Raw genomic sequence first — 17,776 nt, 5'->3', positions numbered from 1 at the left:
TTAGTGTGTATAAAGTGTAATGCAGTAAGAGCTGTAAAGGAGAGAGCTTAATTGATTCATTGAGAACCTTCAGCAGGATGCAAAACTGCAGTGATTTGTTCCTGTTTTAAAGTTTCTTTCAAGGTAAAACAATTGTTCTTGTAGGGGGATCGGGAATTAAGCCCTTCCTGGAACGCTTTACGGAGCGCTGTCAAGAGCGTAGCTCACGGAGTCCTGCTACGAATACTCCAGGGTGCAGAACACCCATTGTTACCCCAAATACAAGGACAATCCAGGAAAGGCTTCTCAAACAAAATGAAAATTCCTCTACTGCCAGTTTAGCACTTCAGCTTAAGCAGGTATGATTTGCTACATTCATAGCTTGTTTATAAGCTTGGGGAAGATTCTTACCGTTCTGCACCTACCTGAGGAATTTGAAATGTTTTGGCATCTTAAAGCTGTCAGCTTTTCCCCTGTTCCCCTTTATTTGCTTAGGAACGTGAACGAGAACTTGCATGCCTTCGTGGCCGGTTTGATAGGGGTAATCTGTGGAGTGCAGAGAAAAGTGAAAGTTCGAAGAGAAAACTTCCAGAAGCTAAAATGGTAATGTGTTACCTCCATGTATCAAAAGATGATAGTCTGTGAATTGCTTTAACATGTTCTGAACACAGGGATAGATGTGCAAATGTAAATAAAAGATAAAAGCCTATGCTTTGTGAATGCCCAGGCTGTGCAAGACCACTTGTCAAGTGGTTTGTATGATTATTAACAAATTATTAGATTTTTTTTTCCTCCTGCAGAATCAATTAAGGAGACAAGTGATACTGCTTTGAGCCAATTGATTGATTTAATTTTTCTTGAAATGTGGGGTTTTTATATTCTATAACTTTAAAACAAAAAAAAAAAAACGGTCCTCACACAAACGCTCAATTTAGCATTTAGTACTTCAGCTGAATTTGTTACATAAATAAATAGGATCCTGCTTGATATTGGATAGGCAACCTCCTTTTCCTAGCAGGTGTTAAAATGTGTTTCTTTCTGGCAGGTTTTTTTTAGTCACTTTGAACATTACCTCCTGAATGTACTATGTCTTTATTTTTGCCAGGAAAGCCAATCTCAGGCTAGTCCAAAACGTACTAGTTCAGATTCCACCAGTTTTGGATCAGCAGAAGACACACCAGCAGGTGACAGGCCAGCAAAGGTTCCCAGTGTGGAGTCTTCAGGTAAGAACTCTGTGCTCTCCTGTGGCTAATACTGGACTAAAGCACTGCTCTTGACATTCGGGAGCAGATAAAGAGGCTAGTAGCACCGATGTATAGAACTAGATCTATTGTTTGGTGACTGATTCATCTAAATCTTCTTGTATGATAACAATCCTCTGCACACCTATACCACTGGAAAGACTGGCAAGGCAAACTACCTTTTTGTTTCTCAGTGGGTTTATTTAACATACATGAAAGTATGAAGCATAAGTGTAGAGAGAGTGACAAACTTCCACAATAATCAAATGGGAGGGAACTCCTCCCTTGTCAGTATCCCCTTATGATATTAATTCTTATAGTAGGGGATATGAAAAGAATTCTGTGATGCTTGTGGCATCCTTTCTGGTGCTTAATGAGTGGAAGAGCATCCAGCTCTCGGTGAAAAGAGAGTGAACTTAGTTAATGCTTCTTACAGACATGGGCAAACAGGCTATCAAATGTGCTTCTAGAAAAACAGGATGGTATCCTGCTCTTGGGTTGGGTTTGGGTGTGGTCATTTTGGTGTGGGGTTTTTTTTGGTCTGTTTTCTAAATTTTCCCTTTTTGCTCGAGTGGCTGCACTCTACTATGTTTTCAGCATTTTCTTCTTGTGCTATCAGTTTTCTGATTATAAGATGGAGGGTATGTATTTTACAGCTTTTTTGACAGCAAGCTAACTGGAATACTTAAACTAGCAGGCTTTTTCTAAGTTGTCAGCTATATTATCAAACTTCAAAAATTCAATAACTAAAAAAAAAAAAAAAAAAAAAAATTGAAAGGATAGCCATAATCTTCAGTGACTCTTTTTTTTTTTATAAACTTAGATGCTCCTAAATGTGAAGAGACTCATAAACCCAGTCCTCTGAAGGTCCCTGAGCCAAAGAGCCCTGTAAAAGTGATGTCTGTCTCAAAACTTGAACAACTTGCTGAGAAACCGAAAGGTTTGTATTGAGTAGATGTATGTTAATGTACTTAGCTATCTGTTGCCACTTGTCCAGCAGAGTGTTAATATCCTTCAAGTCTGAACAATGAATTCACCATACATCTGCTGATGCTCATATGTATTTTGTAATGAGGTTTATGTAAAAGAAATCGGGGAACTTCTTTTATCATAACCCTTCTCTCTTGACATTCAAGCCTTCAAGGAATATTAAAAAGCTGATGTTAAGGTTTATTGGGAAAGAACAGAAATGACTACTCTACTGTGGGACTTGCAGTTAAGATTCAGACTTGTTTGAACTAAAATGTTGAAACTTGTCTAACAAGTGCGTCTCTTTATTCCCTCTCTATCAGTGATGCAGTATATGTGATAATATATTAAAATAAAGATGGAACTAAACTTCAGGGTTCTATATGTATGACTGTATGAAAGTGCTTTTTAATCAAGCTTACTTGAAAAGCAAAAATAGTTGGCCTATCTGACATCTTTCTGTTCGTTTAATGAGAATGAAGAGGTTAGTCTTGACACTACTAATATTTTTAAATCATCCTTCAGATGAAGTATATGAAATCGAAATGAGTGTGGATGATGAGATGAATAGCTCAAAAGTGATAAATGAAATTTTTGAAGTTCTTCAAGAGGATGGTCCAGACATAGAAAAGCTGAAGAAAGAAATGAGCATGAGCCTGGAAGGTGAAAGTGATGAGGATGAGCAGGAAGAGTCACTGAATATTTCATCAATGTCTCTGTTAACCCCTCTAGTGGAATCTGTTGGTCCAGAGGTGAGAGTTCTTAGGAGGTGGGGAAGGGCTTATTTATCACAGACAGATGTACAATTTGCTTGTGAACAGTGATATCTTGTTGTAACGTGATACATGAGCAAATAGCAAAGTTGCAAATGACAATTTGCTAATGAAAACATAATGAGGTAAAGTTATTTTCCTCTGAAAATAGCATAGCATATTGGATGCTCCGCTAAACAAGTGGTTTAACTTCTGCTAAATCAAGCTTGAGTATATACATCTATTACTTGTGCTGGACTTCCAGTGGTATACATGCATTCAGTGAAGTGGTTACTGATGAAAATCTGAAGAGAAGTAATTAGGTAACCGTACCAATTCGGAAACTAAGGGTGAAATCTCCTTGAGTTCAATGGTCTGTTGGTGTGCCTAAAATAAATAAAAATAGCTTGCTCCATGTCCTAGGAAATATTTGTAAAAAGTCTGTTAAATAGTATTAAGCAGCCTCCAAATTTACTGTTTATATGTAATTGCAAAAGCAGTAAAAACAAGAGGAAACAGATCACGATTATATTACAGATACCTGTCCACACTAACCTTTTCTTCTCCCCAGGCCTTTGTCTCTCCTTGTAAGTCAACTGGTGAAGGTAGCAGTATCAGTGATATAAGTCTGAAGTCTGAAAAGTTCCAAAGGACTAAAGTCCCCAGGGCAGAATCCGGAGACAGTATTGGCTCTGTGTCAGAAGATCGCAACCTTCCGTATAGGTAATAAACACAAAACCCCACACCTGATTCTGTAAGTGTGCAAATTAAGACACTGGCTTTAACTCTTCTAATGAAGCATACCGCTTAAACTACAAAAGAAGCTTTTTTCCAAGATCTCGACCTTTATCAAAGATTGTCTCTGTGTAGTCTTTATATTGCTTAAACTTAAAATGAGCTAATAGAATGCTTTTTTGAAGACATTTAGGCAAGTTGGAAGCCATCAGTACCTGATACGTATGTATGTATGTATAAAAAAAAAAAAAGCTTGGCACACCTCTGAAACATTTAATGGGGTTTCCTCTTTTAAAAGTGTTGATGCATATAGATCTCAAAGATTTAAGGAAACTGATCGTCCTTCAATAAAGCAAATTATTGTTCGCAAAGAAGATGTTGCTTCCAAACTAGAAATGAAAAAGAATGGCCCATCGGATCAAATCAATATCAAAAAGAAAATGCAGGTATCCAATGTACTTCTCAAAATCCTTTTTCTAATTTACTATTTCCTTGCTTGATTTCCCCTATGAATGTCCACGACAGTAACAGGCTGCTCAGAACTGCAAAATTAGTTTGTTTAGCATAAATATCTAACAGTAGGGAATGATACTGCATAAGTTGAACAGCTAATACATCTCATCATGCTATAGAGTAATTCTGGAGAAGAACAAGCCATTGTTTTGAGAAGGGAACGGGGAATCTGTATCTTATTAATGCCTTTGAATTAGGCAGAATTCATAACTACATACTTCCAGTAGGCAATGTTCTGATCTTCACTGGTGCTTTGTTCACCTGCATTGCTTAGTTTCTGGTTAACTGCTGCTTCCCCTGGTGACGGGAAGACTAGACTGGGTATGGAGTGTACACACATTGAAGTCATTCACTCCCCACCATATTTAAATTACCTCTGACATCAAAAAAAAAAAAAGTTGTGCTGCAATATTCTTTTGCAGAAGTAACTGTAAGCTGCAAGATTTCTGTAGTTTACTAATTTAAATGGTCTGATTTTTCTAAAGCATAGACCCAAAAATGCTAATCTCAAGACATGTCCTTGTTTGAATGTAACAGTAAATATCTCTTACTGCTAATTACTTTTACTACTGGCTTACTCTAGGAGCTGAATAATGAGATCAACATGCAGCAGACAGTGATTCATCAAGCCAGTCAAGCTCTGAACTGCTGTTTTGATGAGGAACATGGAAAAGGGTCACAAGAGGAAGCAGAAGCAGAGAGACTTCTTCTCCTTGCAAGTACGTTTTTAGACTCAAGTTCAATTCTTTGTTGTGAACACTTTGGGAAGAATTAATGAACTCTGGAAATGCATTTATTATCCTACCTTGTAGCTACTTCTTTATAATTCTTCACCTGGAAAACAGGAGAGGATAATATCTGTTCTGTCTCAGCTTTGTCATTAGGCAACAGGACATTTTTGATATCTTTCTTGTCCCTAAATTTCCTACTATTCTGGAAGATGATTAACATTTCTGTTGCATTTCACATACTTATGGCAAAAAAAAAAAATTCAGTACTACTTTTTCCTCTGTTACAACTACAATTAACTGATTTCTCTATGCAGCTGAGAAGAGAACTGCTTTATTGGAAGAACTGAATAAACTGAAGAGTGAGGGACCTCATAGTAGAAGAAATAAAGCTGCTTCTACATCCACTGAATTTGCTCCATCCAGGGGATCTGTTTCCATTTCAGAAATGCGTCTACCTCTAAAAGCAGACTTTGTATGTGGTACAGCTCAAAAGCCAGGTAAAACTAGCAACTGAAAGCTTTACCCCTTCCCTCCTCCTTTCACCATTCTCCCTACATGTATTTCTGGTTTATTCTCTGTGGTTTTTTGTCTTCTGCGTTGGTGTTTCTCAGAACTGTGGAGGCAATGAAACTTTAGCAACTACATTTAATTGATCTACTTTTTGGCTAAGTTTTCAATATTTTCCATGGTTGTTTTAGTTGCATCCTTTTCTGGCTTATGAAGCTCAAGAAACTTGTCAAGACTTTCCCAGCCAGTCTTAAAGCTCTTTGTGGTCCTCTGTAACCTGGTGGGGAGGAATAGAATTTTGTATCTTGGATTATCCTCTCTCTTGCTGCCTTGAAATTTTTTTGATGGATGCAACTCTAGTACTAAATATCACTACAGAAATTCTGACCTCTGTGGTGGTGTGAAATGCTCATGAAGCCTTTTCTTTTTTTTAGTCCTTCTGTTAACGTTCCAAAATACTTAATTTACAAAGACTAGTCTTCCAGTATCTTGTCATATTTAGGTCATTAAAGCATTAAAATGTGGATTTATTTCTTCTTGGGTTCCAGAAGAATATCTGGCATTATCCCTCTGTAGGTCTAGAGACTTACCCTGGAACATAGTAAGCTTCTGTGTCATGTGGTTGTTTAAAGAATCTGCAAGCCCACAATAACCAGTGCTATTTTATATAATGCCACAGAATATGACTGTAGCTGGACAGGTTCCTACTTATTGCCTTGCTAAAACTTGAGGACAAAAGGCATTGGACAAAGTCTTGTTTAATATTGGTTGCAAAACTTCTAATGACTTCATATGTAGCCTTTCTTGTTTTCTTGTTTAAGTGTCCTATGAAATGTAAAGTGGGTTTTTATATCTTCAAATAAAACACCAGCCAAGAATATAAATTAAGTATCTGACATAATTTACCAGCCCCAGCCCCCTGACATATTACAGTTCTTGTTGCATGAGATAATTCATCTCTGTTGTGGGAAAGCCTCTCTAATGGTTACAAAAATACAAGTTTAGTTTCTATCGGTAATTCTTTACAGCCAAATTGTCTAAACAAACAACTATGAACTATGCTGTCAAAACATTATTCTAGAAGTGCAGCATTTGCTATACATTGGGCACCAGAAGCTCTATTAATTACTTTGATCTCTGAAGAGAACATCAAATATAAAGAGTACAAATCAATGTTTACTGGAGTCTTCAACAGTTGTTCTGAAGGCTGTGATTTGTCCTATACAATAGACCATTCAAACTGTTTCGGTGTTTTTCTTTTTTTTTTTTTTTAACATGGTATTATATTATGCAATGCTCTTGCTTCACTGTTCAGCAATTTGCTGCACAAACTCCAGATCATCTCCTGACACTATTGAGATGTGCTTCTTTTTCCTCTTATGTGAAAAGTTAGGGAAATGAGTTGCCTGGATAACCAGTTCCTTCATAGGACTGAAAAAAGCATGAGAATGGACAGTAGCAAAACCTGGTGTAAGGTTAAACTGGCAGGCCTAGAGAATAACAACAGTGTGTAAGGAACTAAGATCAGTTGTTGAATCTGACTGAAAGTTCTTCCTCTCCCCTCTCACGGACTGGGTAGTGTAGGTCTGCCCTGAGGTGCCTCAGGCAGTAATAGAGTTGTGAACCCTGTGGAGACAGTCTTACTAGTGGACACAGTAGGGAAAAAACCTTGTTTCAAGAGTAAGTTTACAAGCAAATCTTGACTGTAACTGAGCATTTAAGTGGGGTGAAACAAAGGTGTGTTTAATGACAGTGGGTTTTTTTTCAATACTTGTACACCTCTGGCTATAAAAACAATCTGGTATGTATTTACAGAAGCAGCAAATTACTACTATGTAATAATACTGAGGTCTGGAGCAGAAAACATGGTTGCAACTCCATTAGCAAGTACTGCCAGCTCCCTGAATGGAGATGCTCTTACTTTTACTACGACATTTACTATGTGAGTATAAAGACACTGTTTTGGAACCAGTTTCAACTCTGATGGTGGAGCATGCATAAAAATGTTTAAAATCTTCATATAAGGATGTCATATTCTGCAAACAAATATGGTGAGATCTTATGGTATGGGTATTTGCTGTTTCAAGAAATAGCTGGAATGCACTTCTCTCAAAAGAGCAATCTAGACTTACTCTACCATCCATTGGCTGATTTCTCTTCCTTTTTCTACTTTTGTTCTCTCCTGGAACACTTACAGTGACAGATTGCTCTGCCTGAGATGATGTGTTTTTTCTCTATTGCAGCAGCAAACATTTTATATAGCTATTTAGTTTTGGTATCTGGAAAAACAGTAGTCTTAAAACTAAAACTTCAACTCTGATATGTTAGCTAAAATGGTGTTGTGAGTTCCAATGGCTGTTTGTTAGCAGAAGTCTTCCAGAATAAATAAGCAAACTCCCTTTTTAAAGTCCAACCCAACTGGAATTTTTACTTAAAGCTATTTACTCAAAAAATCCAATCTCTGTTTCTAGAAATGTGTGCCAGCGGTGGACTCAAGGGTGCAATCTGAGAAATGGTAGATGGCACTCTATCTGCCCCTTGTCCTCCCTCCCCTTCTGTTCTTTGAGTTCTAGAAAGTATCTTGAAATAGTCATGCACTCAAGTCTTAAAAACAGCAATGCTGCTTGCACTGAAGAGTGCCATTGTAGGACCGAAAGGGTGTCAGACAGCCCTATTGACCTGCAGGAACAAACTGACTCACTAATAAGAGATGAGCCATTAGTGAGCACTATAGCTAAGCTTCTCTTGCATAGAACCTAGCTGCTTCCTGGACAGTTTTAAGGAGCAGAAGGAAGGAAGAAGTAGAGAGTAACTTTAATTTAAAAAGAAAACAAACGAACAAAACCAAAACAAAACAGAAAAACCTACCTTTTTGCTTCAGTCTGTGTTTAACTTATTTTTCCCCCTCCTCCCTTTTAGGCATGATGTGTCAAATGACTTTGAAATAAATATAGAAGTTTACAGTTTGGTATGTATCAGTTCCTGTCAAGAGAAATCCCTGTAAGGGAGAACGATGTGTTGTACTTTCTTAATACCTTCTTGCCTTACAGGTGCAAAGAAAAGAAGTTACAAGCACTGATAGAAGGAAAAAGTCAAATAAATCTAAGGTAAATAAAACATGAAAATCAGTATGTTGTATTTCAACAGAAGGTACACTAGGAAGAATGCAGTGTTCAGGGAGAACTGACTAATAGTCTTAGACAATCTATTGCTTGCTTTTACTCTTGTTCTTTCTTGGAGCATCTGCAATGACAGATGGGTTATGGAGTCCTGCAGCTATTAGTAGATTGGACCTGCAGCACTTGGTTGAGTCTGAAATATGTTGGAGGGGAACGAGAAGAAGCCTTACTAATTCTGCAAAATGCTGTGCTTTGCAAACTTTTATTTATTAGGTGTGGTGCCTCTGATAGTGATTTAGTGTCCTTATTTTCCACTTTACTTAAACTGCACCAGTCAATATGCCTTACCCTGCAGTTTGGTTTGTCTTAAAGGTTTATTGATAAGCTGCAATGCTTTTCTTTCTTCCCAGTGTCAAGTAAAAGCACTAGATGCTTATTTTTTAAAGAAAATGTTGTTTTAATAACTCCTTGGACATAAACATTTCAACTTGGATAGGGTGCACATTTCAAGTGTTTGTGCTTTATTACGGGTTTTGTGAGCCAAACAAGCCAGTGGCTTTCTGGAGGTTGGTTTTTTTGTTTGTTTGTTTGGGTTTGGGGGTTTGTTTTGTTTTGGTTTTTTTTCCTCCCCCTTCTTGTCATTCCAATAGCTGGGCACACAGCATATTAATGATTTTAAGTCTGATTTCCTCTGTCAAGATATCTGTCACCTAATAAAAACAAGAAACTTGAGTGTCTTTCAAAACAGTTGGAATGAGTACTTAAATACTGTCTCTGCAAATGGAAATAGGAACTTTCTTTAATCCTTACTTTAATTTGGCACAGTGAAAGCATGCTTCCACCTATCCCCCAATAAAACAAGTTTGAAGTCCAGGATTTCTTTCTCCTCTGTGCTGTAGTTTAGAGGAATCTTTACTTAAAACTGAATGTTTTTGCGGCACTATAGCTAAGTTGCTGATATGGGATTATAGGTTTGCTGATGGTGTCCTGTATCTGGTTTTTGACAAGCTCCTTACACTTGTCTTTCAGCTTCAAGAATAGATGAATGCATAATTCCAGTTCATGTTTAATATACAGTCTCACTTAAACTTTGAGATTTTTAACCTGAAAATACATATAATGTACAACAGTAGCACATTGAATATCTCTGTACTTGTATTGTTAACTCTTATCTTTAATAAGCAAATGTAACTTTGAAGCCCTGTTACGTAAAGGAAAAAAGTGTACTAAGACTGTTTTTTCAAATGCATGCTGTCCATCCCAAGCTAATACATACTTAAACTTTTCTGCAGTAAATATTTCTTTGATATGTAGCATTCCTTCCACTGAAATGTTACATTCAGTCAAAACCCAAGACTTACTCATTACAACAACTAGTATCCATTCAAAATTTATTTAGATAAGCCTTCAGTAGTTTGACTGTCTAATTTTCACACTAACATGATGGACAAATTTAGTAGCAAATGCATTTATCTTCTTATATTCTTTTGTAGGTTATTACTCCAAAGAGATTATTAACATCTATTACCTCTGTAAGTATGGATGTAATATTGTAACAAGATCTGGTTATGACCACTTCCAAAGGCTGTATTCTCACACAGTAATAGGCTGTGAATAAGGCTGTGGCCATAGTAGATTCTTTGTGTCCCTTACTTGAACCTGTATAAACTGTCCAGCTTTCTGCCAAACTCTTCAACCATCAGCTCAAGAAATAGGTAACAGCTCTAAGTATGTGATGCTGGAAACATGCAATTACTACACATGTATTTTGACTTTCTTTTCAAGTTTTTTTTGTGTGTGTGTGTGTTTTGAAGTACTTCAGATCTAGTTTCTTTCTAACCTAGCATTGTCAGAAACTACTGTTCCACTAAGCTTTTATTTCTCTCTCTTTCTAGAAAAGCACCCTTCTTACTCCAGGTAAGTAAAACCTAAACATCTTGTGCCAAGATGAATAATCTACACTTGCTGTCTAAAGCAGTATATCAATAAATAATACTTTTAATAGATGTTAAACTAGGAGTAATAAACACAGAATTATGTCAGTTTGCCAGCCCAGAAACTGGGCCTGTGTTTATCTGAGTTACCGTTATGTTTAATGGAAGATCTCTTCACAAAATCAAAATTAGTATCTGGTATCAGATGCCTGTGGCTTACATTCTTTTCCTGAAAAGGTGAACTCAAACAAATGTTAAGATTTTAAACTAGAGTCTGATGTCAACAGACTAACACAGAGCAAACTTGAAAATATGAACAGATTCTGAAGTATTGCTTGTGTGCAGTGTTTTTAACATGTTTATATATTTCTGACTCTTGGGGGAGAACAGTATCTCTGAGTTTTTCTAACAACATAAAAATGTGTTATACACTTGTCTGACTACAGTATGAGATAAGTGAATCATAGAATCAGTCAGACTGGAAGAGACCTTTAAGATCATCCAGTCTAACCATTAACCTAACACTACCAAGTCCACCACTAAACCAATTAAAGGTAGAGTAATAATTAATGTCATGTTTCCTGGCTTGGTGGCTGGATTATTTTTTAATGAAAGTAAAACTAGAATAGAATCATTAAGGTTGGAAAGGAGCTCTAAGATCATCAGTCCAACACCACCATGCAAGCTAGCTTTAGTACAAACTGCAGCAATAAGGAGCTCATGAACTAACTATGGAATGTCTGCCATGCTGCTGCAACTAGTCAGATTCCTGTGCCTGAGCTATAGTGCTTGTTTCTATTGATAAAAGTGCAAAGAGTAATATAGGCATGCAAATTCTGGAAGACTGCAGCGCATCACTTGAGAAGAGGTTAAGACATCTGTTCCTACTGCAGGGCGTATGTGCTTTGTAGTCTGCCCTAGAGTGCTCTCTGTCCCCCTGAGACTTCTTAAAATGCTTTGTCTTCTCCGTTGTGTATATTTCAAAGCTGCTTTCTGAAAGAAAAGATCTTCTTGAGGAGGAATGGTGTGCACTGAGATCCTGTCTGAATGTGCTGCTGGGCTGCACTGCGAAGTGTGCTGCTCCTAGAGTACTGAGTAGGGCATGCATACAGTAGTACAAATAAAGCCTTTTTAAGCCTTGCAGCATCCTGACTGTGTGTTATGACTTGACCTTAACTCTTTTCTCCACAGCCATGGCCAGTCCAGGTGGCCCTAATGCTGTACGCACTACTAATTTCATCCTTGTTGGATCCCACAAGCTATCGCTGTCTTCTGTAGGAAATGCCAAATTTGCATTGGACAAGGTAATGGAAATTATTGGTTACTAATCCAAAGGTAATTGCATACCACTAGAAAAACAAATATGAGTCTGGGTTTACTGTTTTCAGGCAAAATTACCATCCTAAAACCGAAACATATAGGTTTATATATATGTTATTTATAGATATAAAAAATTTATGTGTAGCTGTTGTTACTCATATTTAATTTCATATGACTGAAATGTAATTTAGAGATACAAGAGAAAAAGACATTATTATGCCAGATGTTCTTTCTTTTCTGTAGCTTAATGTAAGGTATGCTTATGCAAAGATAAGGAAGGCATTTGGTTACTCATTTGCTTTCACTGACCAAAAAATGATGTATGCAGTTGGCATATCTGTACGTGGTCTTCATGTTGTTTGTTGCTCTAACAGTCTTGCAGTTATCACTAAATAAGACATTAAGAGTGTTGTAATGATAATGAAGTATTTGAAATTTTCTACACTTAATTGATGTTTAAATATAGTTAGGAGTATGAGTTTTCTTTCGTATCCCAATTAAATTTGTAGAAGCAAACTATCTTAATATTTTTTTGAAGGAGAGCTATTATTGAGTCTTATACCATTAGTTCCTTGTCTAAACAGAGTATGTGTATTGGCTATTACTATTAGAAATTAAAAAATATATTCTTACATTTATTGTAATCTCTAACCTTTTAATATACGTAAAGCTTATTTTAATAGGTGCTCATGCCAGCAGCTATCCTAAGCTAACTTAAATTAGTTCAAAAGTTACTACAGCTTATGGTAGTACTATATTACAGCTTTATCTATCCAAACAGCAGTGTAAGAATAAACTTTCTTCTTGGCTAATTAAGACTTACCGTGGTGAGAGTAGTATTGCAATTATATATTGTGATGAGAGTAGTATTGCAATTATATATTGTGATGAGAGATGACATAACAAGAATTGGTTGTATTTGTGTACAAGATTAAAACAAAAATATTATAATGATCCCAACTTGCTTTTTAGAAGTTTTACTTTTTGTGGATAGAAGCAGACTCTTTTACTGAAACAGTTTTCAGAACTTAACAGTTAAATTGCACTGCTGTTATGGACTGTGTGAACTTCAGAAGTACCAGCTTTGGTTCTTCAGTGTAAATGTTCCTCTTAACCAGAACTGCATACAGAAATCTTATTTTGTGTATGGCTTTGTTATTGGAAACCCTTTATTCTTGGAGTTATGGGTATCAACTTTTACATTATTTTTGGCAACTTGGGTCTGAACTTTTTTAGTTTACTCTTCAGGACAGGACACTGGACTGGACTAGTAAACTGTAGCACAAGCACAAGGTTCAAATAGAATTCCTGGGAAACCATCACTTGATTAATTTTTTCCAGGTGCAAACTTCAACAGTTATGAATATGAATTCCCTTTTTTGTCAGATCATCTAACTTTTTTGTTGTTATCACTTCTGTAAAGCTTCAGTTTTGACTTGGCCTGTGGCTGTACCAACCAGCTGCTTTTTAACTTGCTCCATTCATTTCTAATACAGAACAAACTGCTGCCACAGTGGGTTTTTTGAGATTCATTCCTCCCTTTTACATGTACTGTTAAAATTCAGGGTAGAAAGGACCAAAATGTACTCATGTATAATTGTGTCCTTTTTTTAATAAACCTTAACATTACACTAATCGCATTGAGCATGTTTCTTTTTTCCTAGATAAATTTTGAAGGGGAGGAAAAAGAACTGTTGGGCTATATGTTCCAGGACAAGGTTGCTATGATCCTTTAGTTTATAACCTAAAATAGGAAACTGCTTCCTAGTGCATGTTGCTCATGTCTGTCGGGCCTTTTTGCAGGTTTGGGTGTGTGGGCTTGTTTTTTTAATTCTTCTAATAAAATGCTTACAAAGATTTGCTAATTAAACATAAGGTGTTAGGAGCCTTTAAGACTTGCAGAATTCTATTCCCTGTCTTTTATGATAATAAGCGTGCTGCTAGAACTCAAAGTTATTTAGGCCACCTAGGGTTTTTCCTTAACTAGCATGTGTCTCTTGTCTTCCTAGATCATTAGGGGAGGGTTTTTTCTTTCTTCAAAACAAATCGATGTGTCTCTTAAAGATTGATAGTCAGGAAATTTGAGGCAACTTCTTGATGAACTGCACAGAACGTAGAATCAACTGCTCTACTGATAGGACCAGGGAAAAATGTCTGGCAGCCTAAATACTGGTTTAACTGAACTTGTTGCAACTGAACAAAATTAAAATCACTCAGGAACTAAATAATGTGTTTCTTGGTCTATTGAGAACTTGTGCCATCAAGACCTTTGTTTTTTAAGCAAAAAGCAATCATAGAGAACTAAAGTTTTGAAAGTACAAATGTGAGGTTCTTATTTGTACACAAATGTAGAATTAAAATATTTTGCTTGGTGTATACTTTTTTTGCTTTAGGAATTATGAGAATGGATCTGTTTAAAAGAAATAATTGGTCTTTGATCTCTGAAAATAGTTTTATTTAGTTAACTCAGATTCCTCAGAAGAAAGTCTTTTAGATAACTTATGTATGTGTTTCAAAGTTAAGCAGGTGATCATTTTAGTACCTGTTGTCTCCTATTTGTAATCGAAAGTCTCCTAAGAAACCAATTTTTTGCTTATCTTGAGTATCTTTACAGATAATCTTCTATGACAGTAAGCCAACTCATGTTAGATATCTGAATGACCACACGAGAATGCAAGCTCACCTAGTCACGGGCTTTAGTTTTCTCTTCATCTAGCTGGGTATTCAACAAATTGCTTTTTTTCCACCACCTCCACCCCACTTGCCTTTGAAAGGGATATATTGTTGACTGGAATGTAGTATTTTTTTCCCTACGTGTACAGGAGGGTGTTTCAAGACCTGTGTTAGTAATTAGTAACGGTGTTGCAGGCTCTGCATAACTGATATGTTCCCTTTGTTATACAACCTTTTTGCTTTGCTGTCACACAGCTCTTCACTGGTAAACTTCATAATCCACAAAGTAGATTCTTCCGTCCTGACATAAATTAGACGTGAATGCAAAACCCACAAACTTAAGTGGGGAATTGGCCAAACTTCCCTGAGGCCCTCATTCAGAAATGGATTTTACTGTGGTTTGGTAGGATATAAGCCAATGTTCCCTATGTAGCATGTAGGGTTATAGTTGTCTTTGCTGATAAAAATCCAGGACTGGTGCAGTTATTTCTGTTATGTGCAAACATTTGACTATTTTTGCTTCTCAAATGGTCATGCAGACTCCTACCTGGTGCTCAAAATTTTACTGTGCTATAGTGTAGGGTGAAGTACATGAGCAAGACATGTATGCTGTCTTGGTTGAGTAGACCTCTAACATGTAAAAATGATTTGATTACCTGCTTCTGCACATGTGCATCGTGTCTGGGAGGAAGCTGTAGTATGCCTACAATTCAAAGGTGACTGATTTCTAATCATAACATCTATTTCAGTGTTCTGAGGCCTACAGATGTATACTTTCAACTAGTGAGGGTTACTCTCGTAACTAGTGAGGGTTACTCTCTTAACTACTAGCAAAATTTAATTCCGTTCGATCGACATTGATTCCATGGCTCTAAAAGCCACTTCATTATTGTGTACACGTGCCTATTCCCTAGCAAATGGTTCTTTCTTTGTATTTGAGTAGCACCATCAACCTTTCTGTTTTTTTCTAGTAAGACAAAGCACTGCTTCTGATTTTTTTTTTTGCAAGATTCTTACAGTATTGCTTATTCAAATTAGCAACAAAATATGGTATGTAGAATGCCCTGCAGGTCATCATTTGCTTGTTGAATTAACAATTTGTCTCTTAGCTTCCTTGTGGAAAAAAAAGAATGGTTGTGATTTCTTGACAGTAGCAGTGGGAGCACTCAATGTGGGTGCTATGTGTAGAGGGACTGGGGGAAGTCCAAAGGTAGTCCTTGTTGCATGCTCCTACTCAAAACTCTTGAATATCAAAAAAACATTTAACCAATCTCTGGTACAGTAGTTAAGCACCCCCCTCCCCCCCCCCCCCCCCCCCCCCCCCCCGCCCCCAAGCGGTAGAAGATAGGACTTGGAACCTCTTTTGTTAGCAATTACTTAACACAGGTCTTCCACATCTTGAGTGCCAGTTGAGAAGATCTGCTTTCACTGCTTTTTCCCCTTCTAGTTTTTTTTTTTATACAAATATATATCTGAGTAGGCACTACTACATCAGTATTGGCCAAAAATACTTACAGCATCCAAGTACCAATTCTCTTTAAGCCCACTTTGATATTCTCCAAACAGCTTAATGTCAGCCTGAGGCAGAAGCTCGCAGGAGGTAGACTGGTACCTTGTGTTGTTTTTAACCATGCTTGGAGTGCCTGTTTTTCTAGATAGAAGCATGTTTGTGCATCTGTCCTGAGCAAACTAACAAGCAAATAAGTCTTGAAAAGCTTCTAAATGAACTTGAAACAAAAAAGTGATTATTACTGTCTTGCTTGAGACTGACTGCTTCTTTCTGGCTGAAGATCCTAAGAACAAGACTGCTAACATCCTGGTACAGGTGGCTTGCTTGAACTGGTAGAGTTGAGAGGTGTCAAAATTAAATGACTAACTCTTTTACTTTTTGCAGGTTCCCTTTTTGTCTCCTTTGGAAGGTCATATATATCTAAAGTTAAAGTGCCAAGTGGACTCTTCTGTGGAGGAGAAAGGGTTCTTGGTAAGGCATTCACTTCAAATTCCTTCCTTGGAAACTATAGGTCCTATTAAATGTAGTCACTTTTTTGACTGCACATGTATTTTGTTGCGATTGTGAAGCTTAAAACTGGCTTGATTATCATGTCCCTCACCCAAACCAGACCTCAAAACTTTCCTAGTTTATCTTCTAAACATACCTAAATTAAAGTTACCTTTTAGGAGTTTGTATATTTTGTTCTTCTAAACACTGTTCATTTGTTATTCTGAACTTCAGTTAACCTCTTGCTATAATCTGATGTGAGATGAGATTCTAATTTCTCTGCCAGCAACTTTTACAGGACATCTTGGATTTTTTTCTAGTAAAACCAAATTCTCCCTAGCAACAGATCCCCTCCCTGCCCACTGTGTTCACAGACTTTGACTTACAAGGAAGTGATGGTATTTTTTGAGAAACATCTCGAGCAGTTGTCTCTCTAAAACTGGACTGGGAAAAGGCAGCTGGTACTTGGCCCTACTAGATGGAGCTGTCGAGAATAAGTCCAGCAGATGGCAGTAAATGTGCTAGGAAAATACTTCAGCGAAACATTAATATTTGCTGTTGTTTTGGTGTTTTCAGAGATCAGAATTTCTTTAGACTCTTCAAGCAGTTCTTTCAGTCTCCTTTCCCTTTACTTAATTGATGTTGAACAGATTTCATTAGATGCAAACATTTCACATGCTTATGGTATTTGCTATCCCATGTTTTTGTGTACTAATTTAAGAAAGTCCTTGTTTATTTCTACTATACAATATGTAAAACCTGAAGAATGGTGTACACCCATATTAAATTTTTTCAGAGTAAGGGTTTGGAAACTCCCTGCACCATTAAAAATTACAATCTGAAATGTGAAGAATGAAAAACACAACACACAAATTCATTGGGGGGAAAAAAAAGTTCTGTACAAGTTCAAGAGGGATGAGGACTAGAAGGCAGATACTAAACTTTCTATTCCAGTACTAAGAAAATGGGGCTTGAAATTGGCATAATCTCACATCCAGTAAAATAATTGCCAACACAAACATTTAAAAAACAATTTCTAATTTCTTTTAAACTGACTGGACTCCTGAGTGGTACCTACAGAATAGCCAAACATTTTGTAATCCTGAATTGGAAGTCAAAGATGACTTTAATACCTAATCATAATAAATTATGTGATACTGATACATGTTTTGTGAACCATTCATCCTGTATGTGCTATAAGTAACCCTCTATTATATTAAAATAATGGGAATGCTTACTACTGTCCACATAAAAATCTGGTAATTTGAAATAGCAGTGATAGGTGCATTTTGGGCAAAAGGCTG

General features: G+C 36.8%; 1 protein-coding gene across 1 annotated transcript in view; it reads left to right on the top strand.

The window, feature by feature from the left end:
* The window catches only part of ANLN (anillin, actin binding protein), a 28,973-nt gene that overhangs the window by 8,097 nt on the left and 3,100 nt on the right, over positions 1 to 17,776 (top strand). Inside the window, exons 6-22 of the mRNA XM_075704907.1 lie at positions 145 to 338; positions 475 to 582; positions 1,085 to 1,202; positions 2,044 to 2,160; positions 2,715 to 2,941; positions 3,513 to 3,664; positions 3,975 to 4,122; positions 4,773 to 4,908; positions 5,235 to 5,417; positions 7,243 to 7,369; positions 8,347 to 8,395; positions 8,478 to 8,534; positions 10,040 to 10,078; positions 10,442 to 10,463; positions 11,672 to 11,784; positions 13,465 to 13,518; positions 16,368 to 16,454. Of these exons, the coding sequence (XP_075561022.1) occupies positions 145 to 338; positions 475 to 582; positions 1,085 to 1,202; positions 2,044 to 2,160; positions 2,715 to 2,941; positions 3,513 to 3,664; positions 3,975 to 4,122; positions 4,773 to 4,908; positions 5,235 to 5,417; positions 7,243 to 7,369; positions 8,347 to 8,395; positions 8,478 to 8,534; positions 10,040 to 10,078; positions 10,442 to 10,463; positions 11,672 to 11,784; positions 13,465 to 13,518; positions 16,368 to 16,454 (1,931 nt within the window). The remainder of the gene's footprint in view (positions 1 to 144; positions 339 to 474; positions 583 to 1,084; positions 1,203 to 2,043; positions 2,161 to 2,714; positions 2,942 to 3,512; positions 3,665 to 3,974; positions 4,123 to 4,772; positions 4,909 to 5,234; positions 5,418 to 7,242; positions 7,370 to 8,346; positions 8,396 to 8,477; positions 8,535 to 10,039; positions 10,079 to 10,441; positions 10,464 to 11,671; positions 11,785 to 13,464; positions 13,519 to 16,367; positions 16,455 to 17,776) is intronic.

This window comes from Pelecanus crispus, chromosome 2, assembly GCF_030463565.1.
Source record: "Pelecanus crispus isolate bPelCri1 chromosome 2, bPelCri1.pri, whole genome shotgun sequence".
In the NCBI taxonomy this organism is placed as follows: domain Eukaryota; kingdom Metazoa; phylum Chordata; class Aves; order Pelecaniformes; family Pelecanidae; genus Pelecanus; species Pelecanus crispus.
The sequence above is the reverse complement of the archived record's forward strand: the minus strand, read 5'-3'. Positions and strand labels throughout refer to the sequence as shown.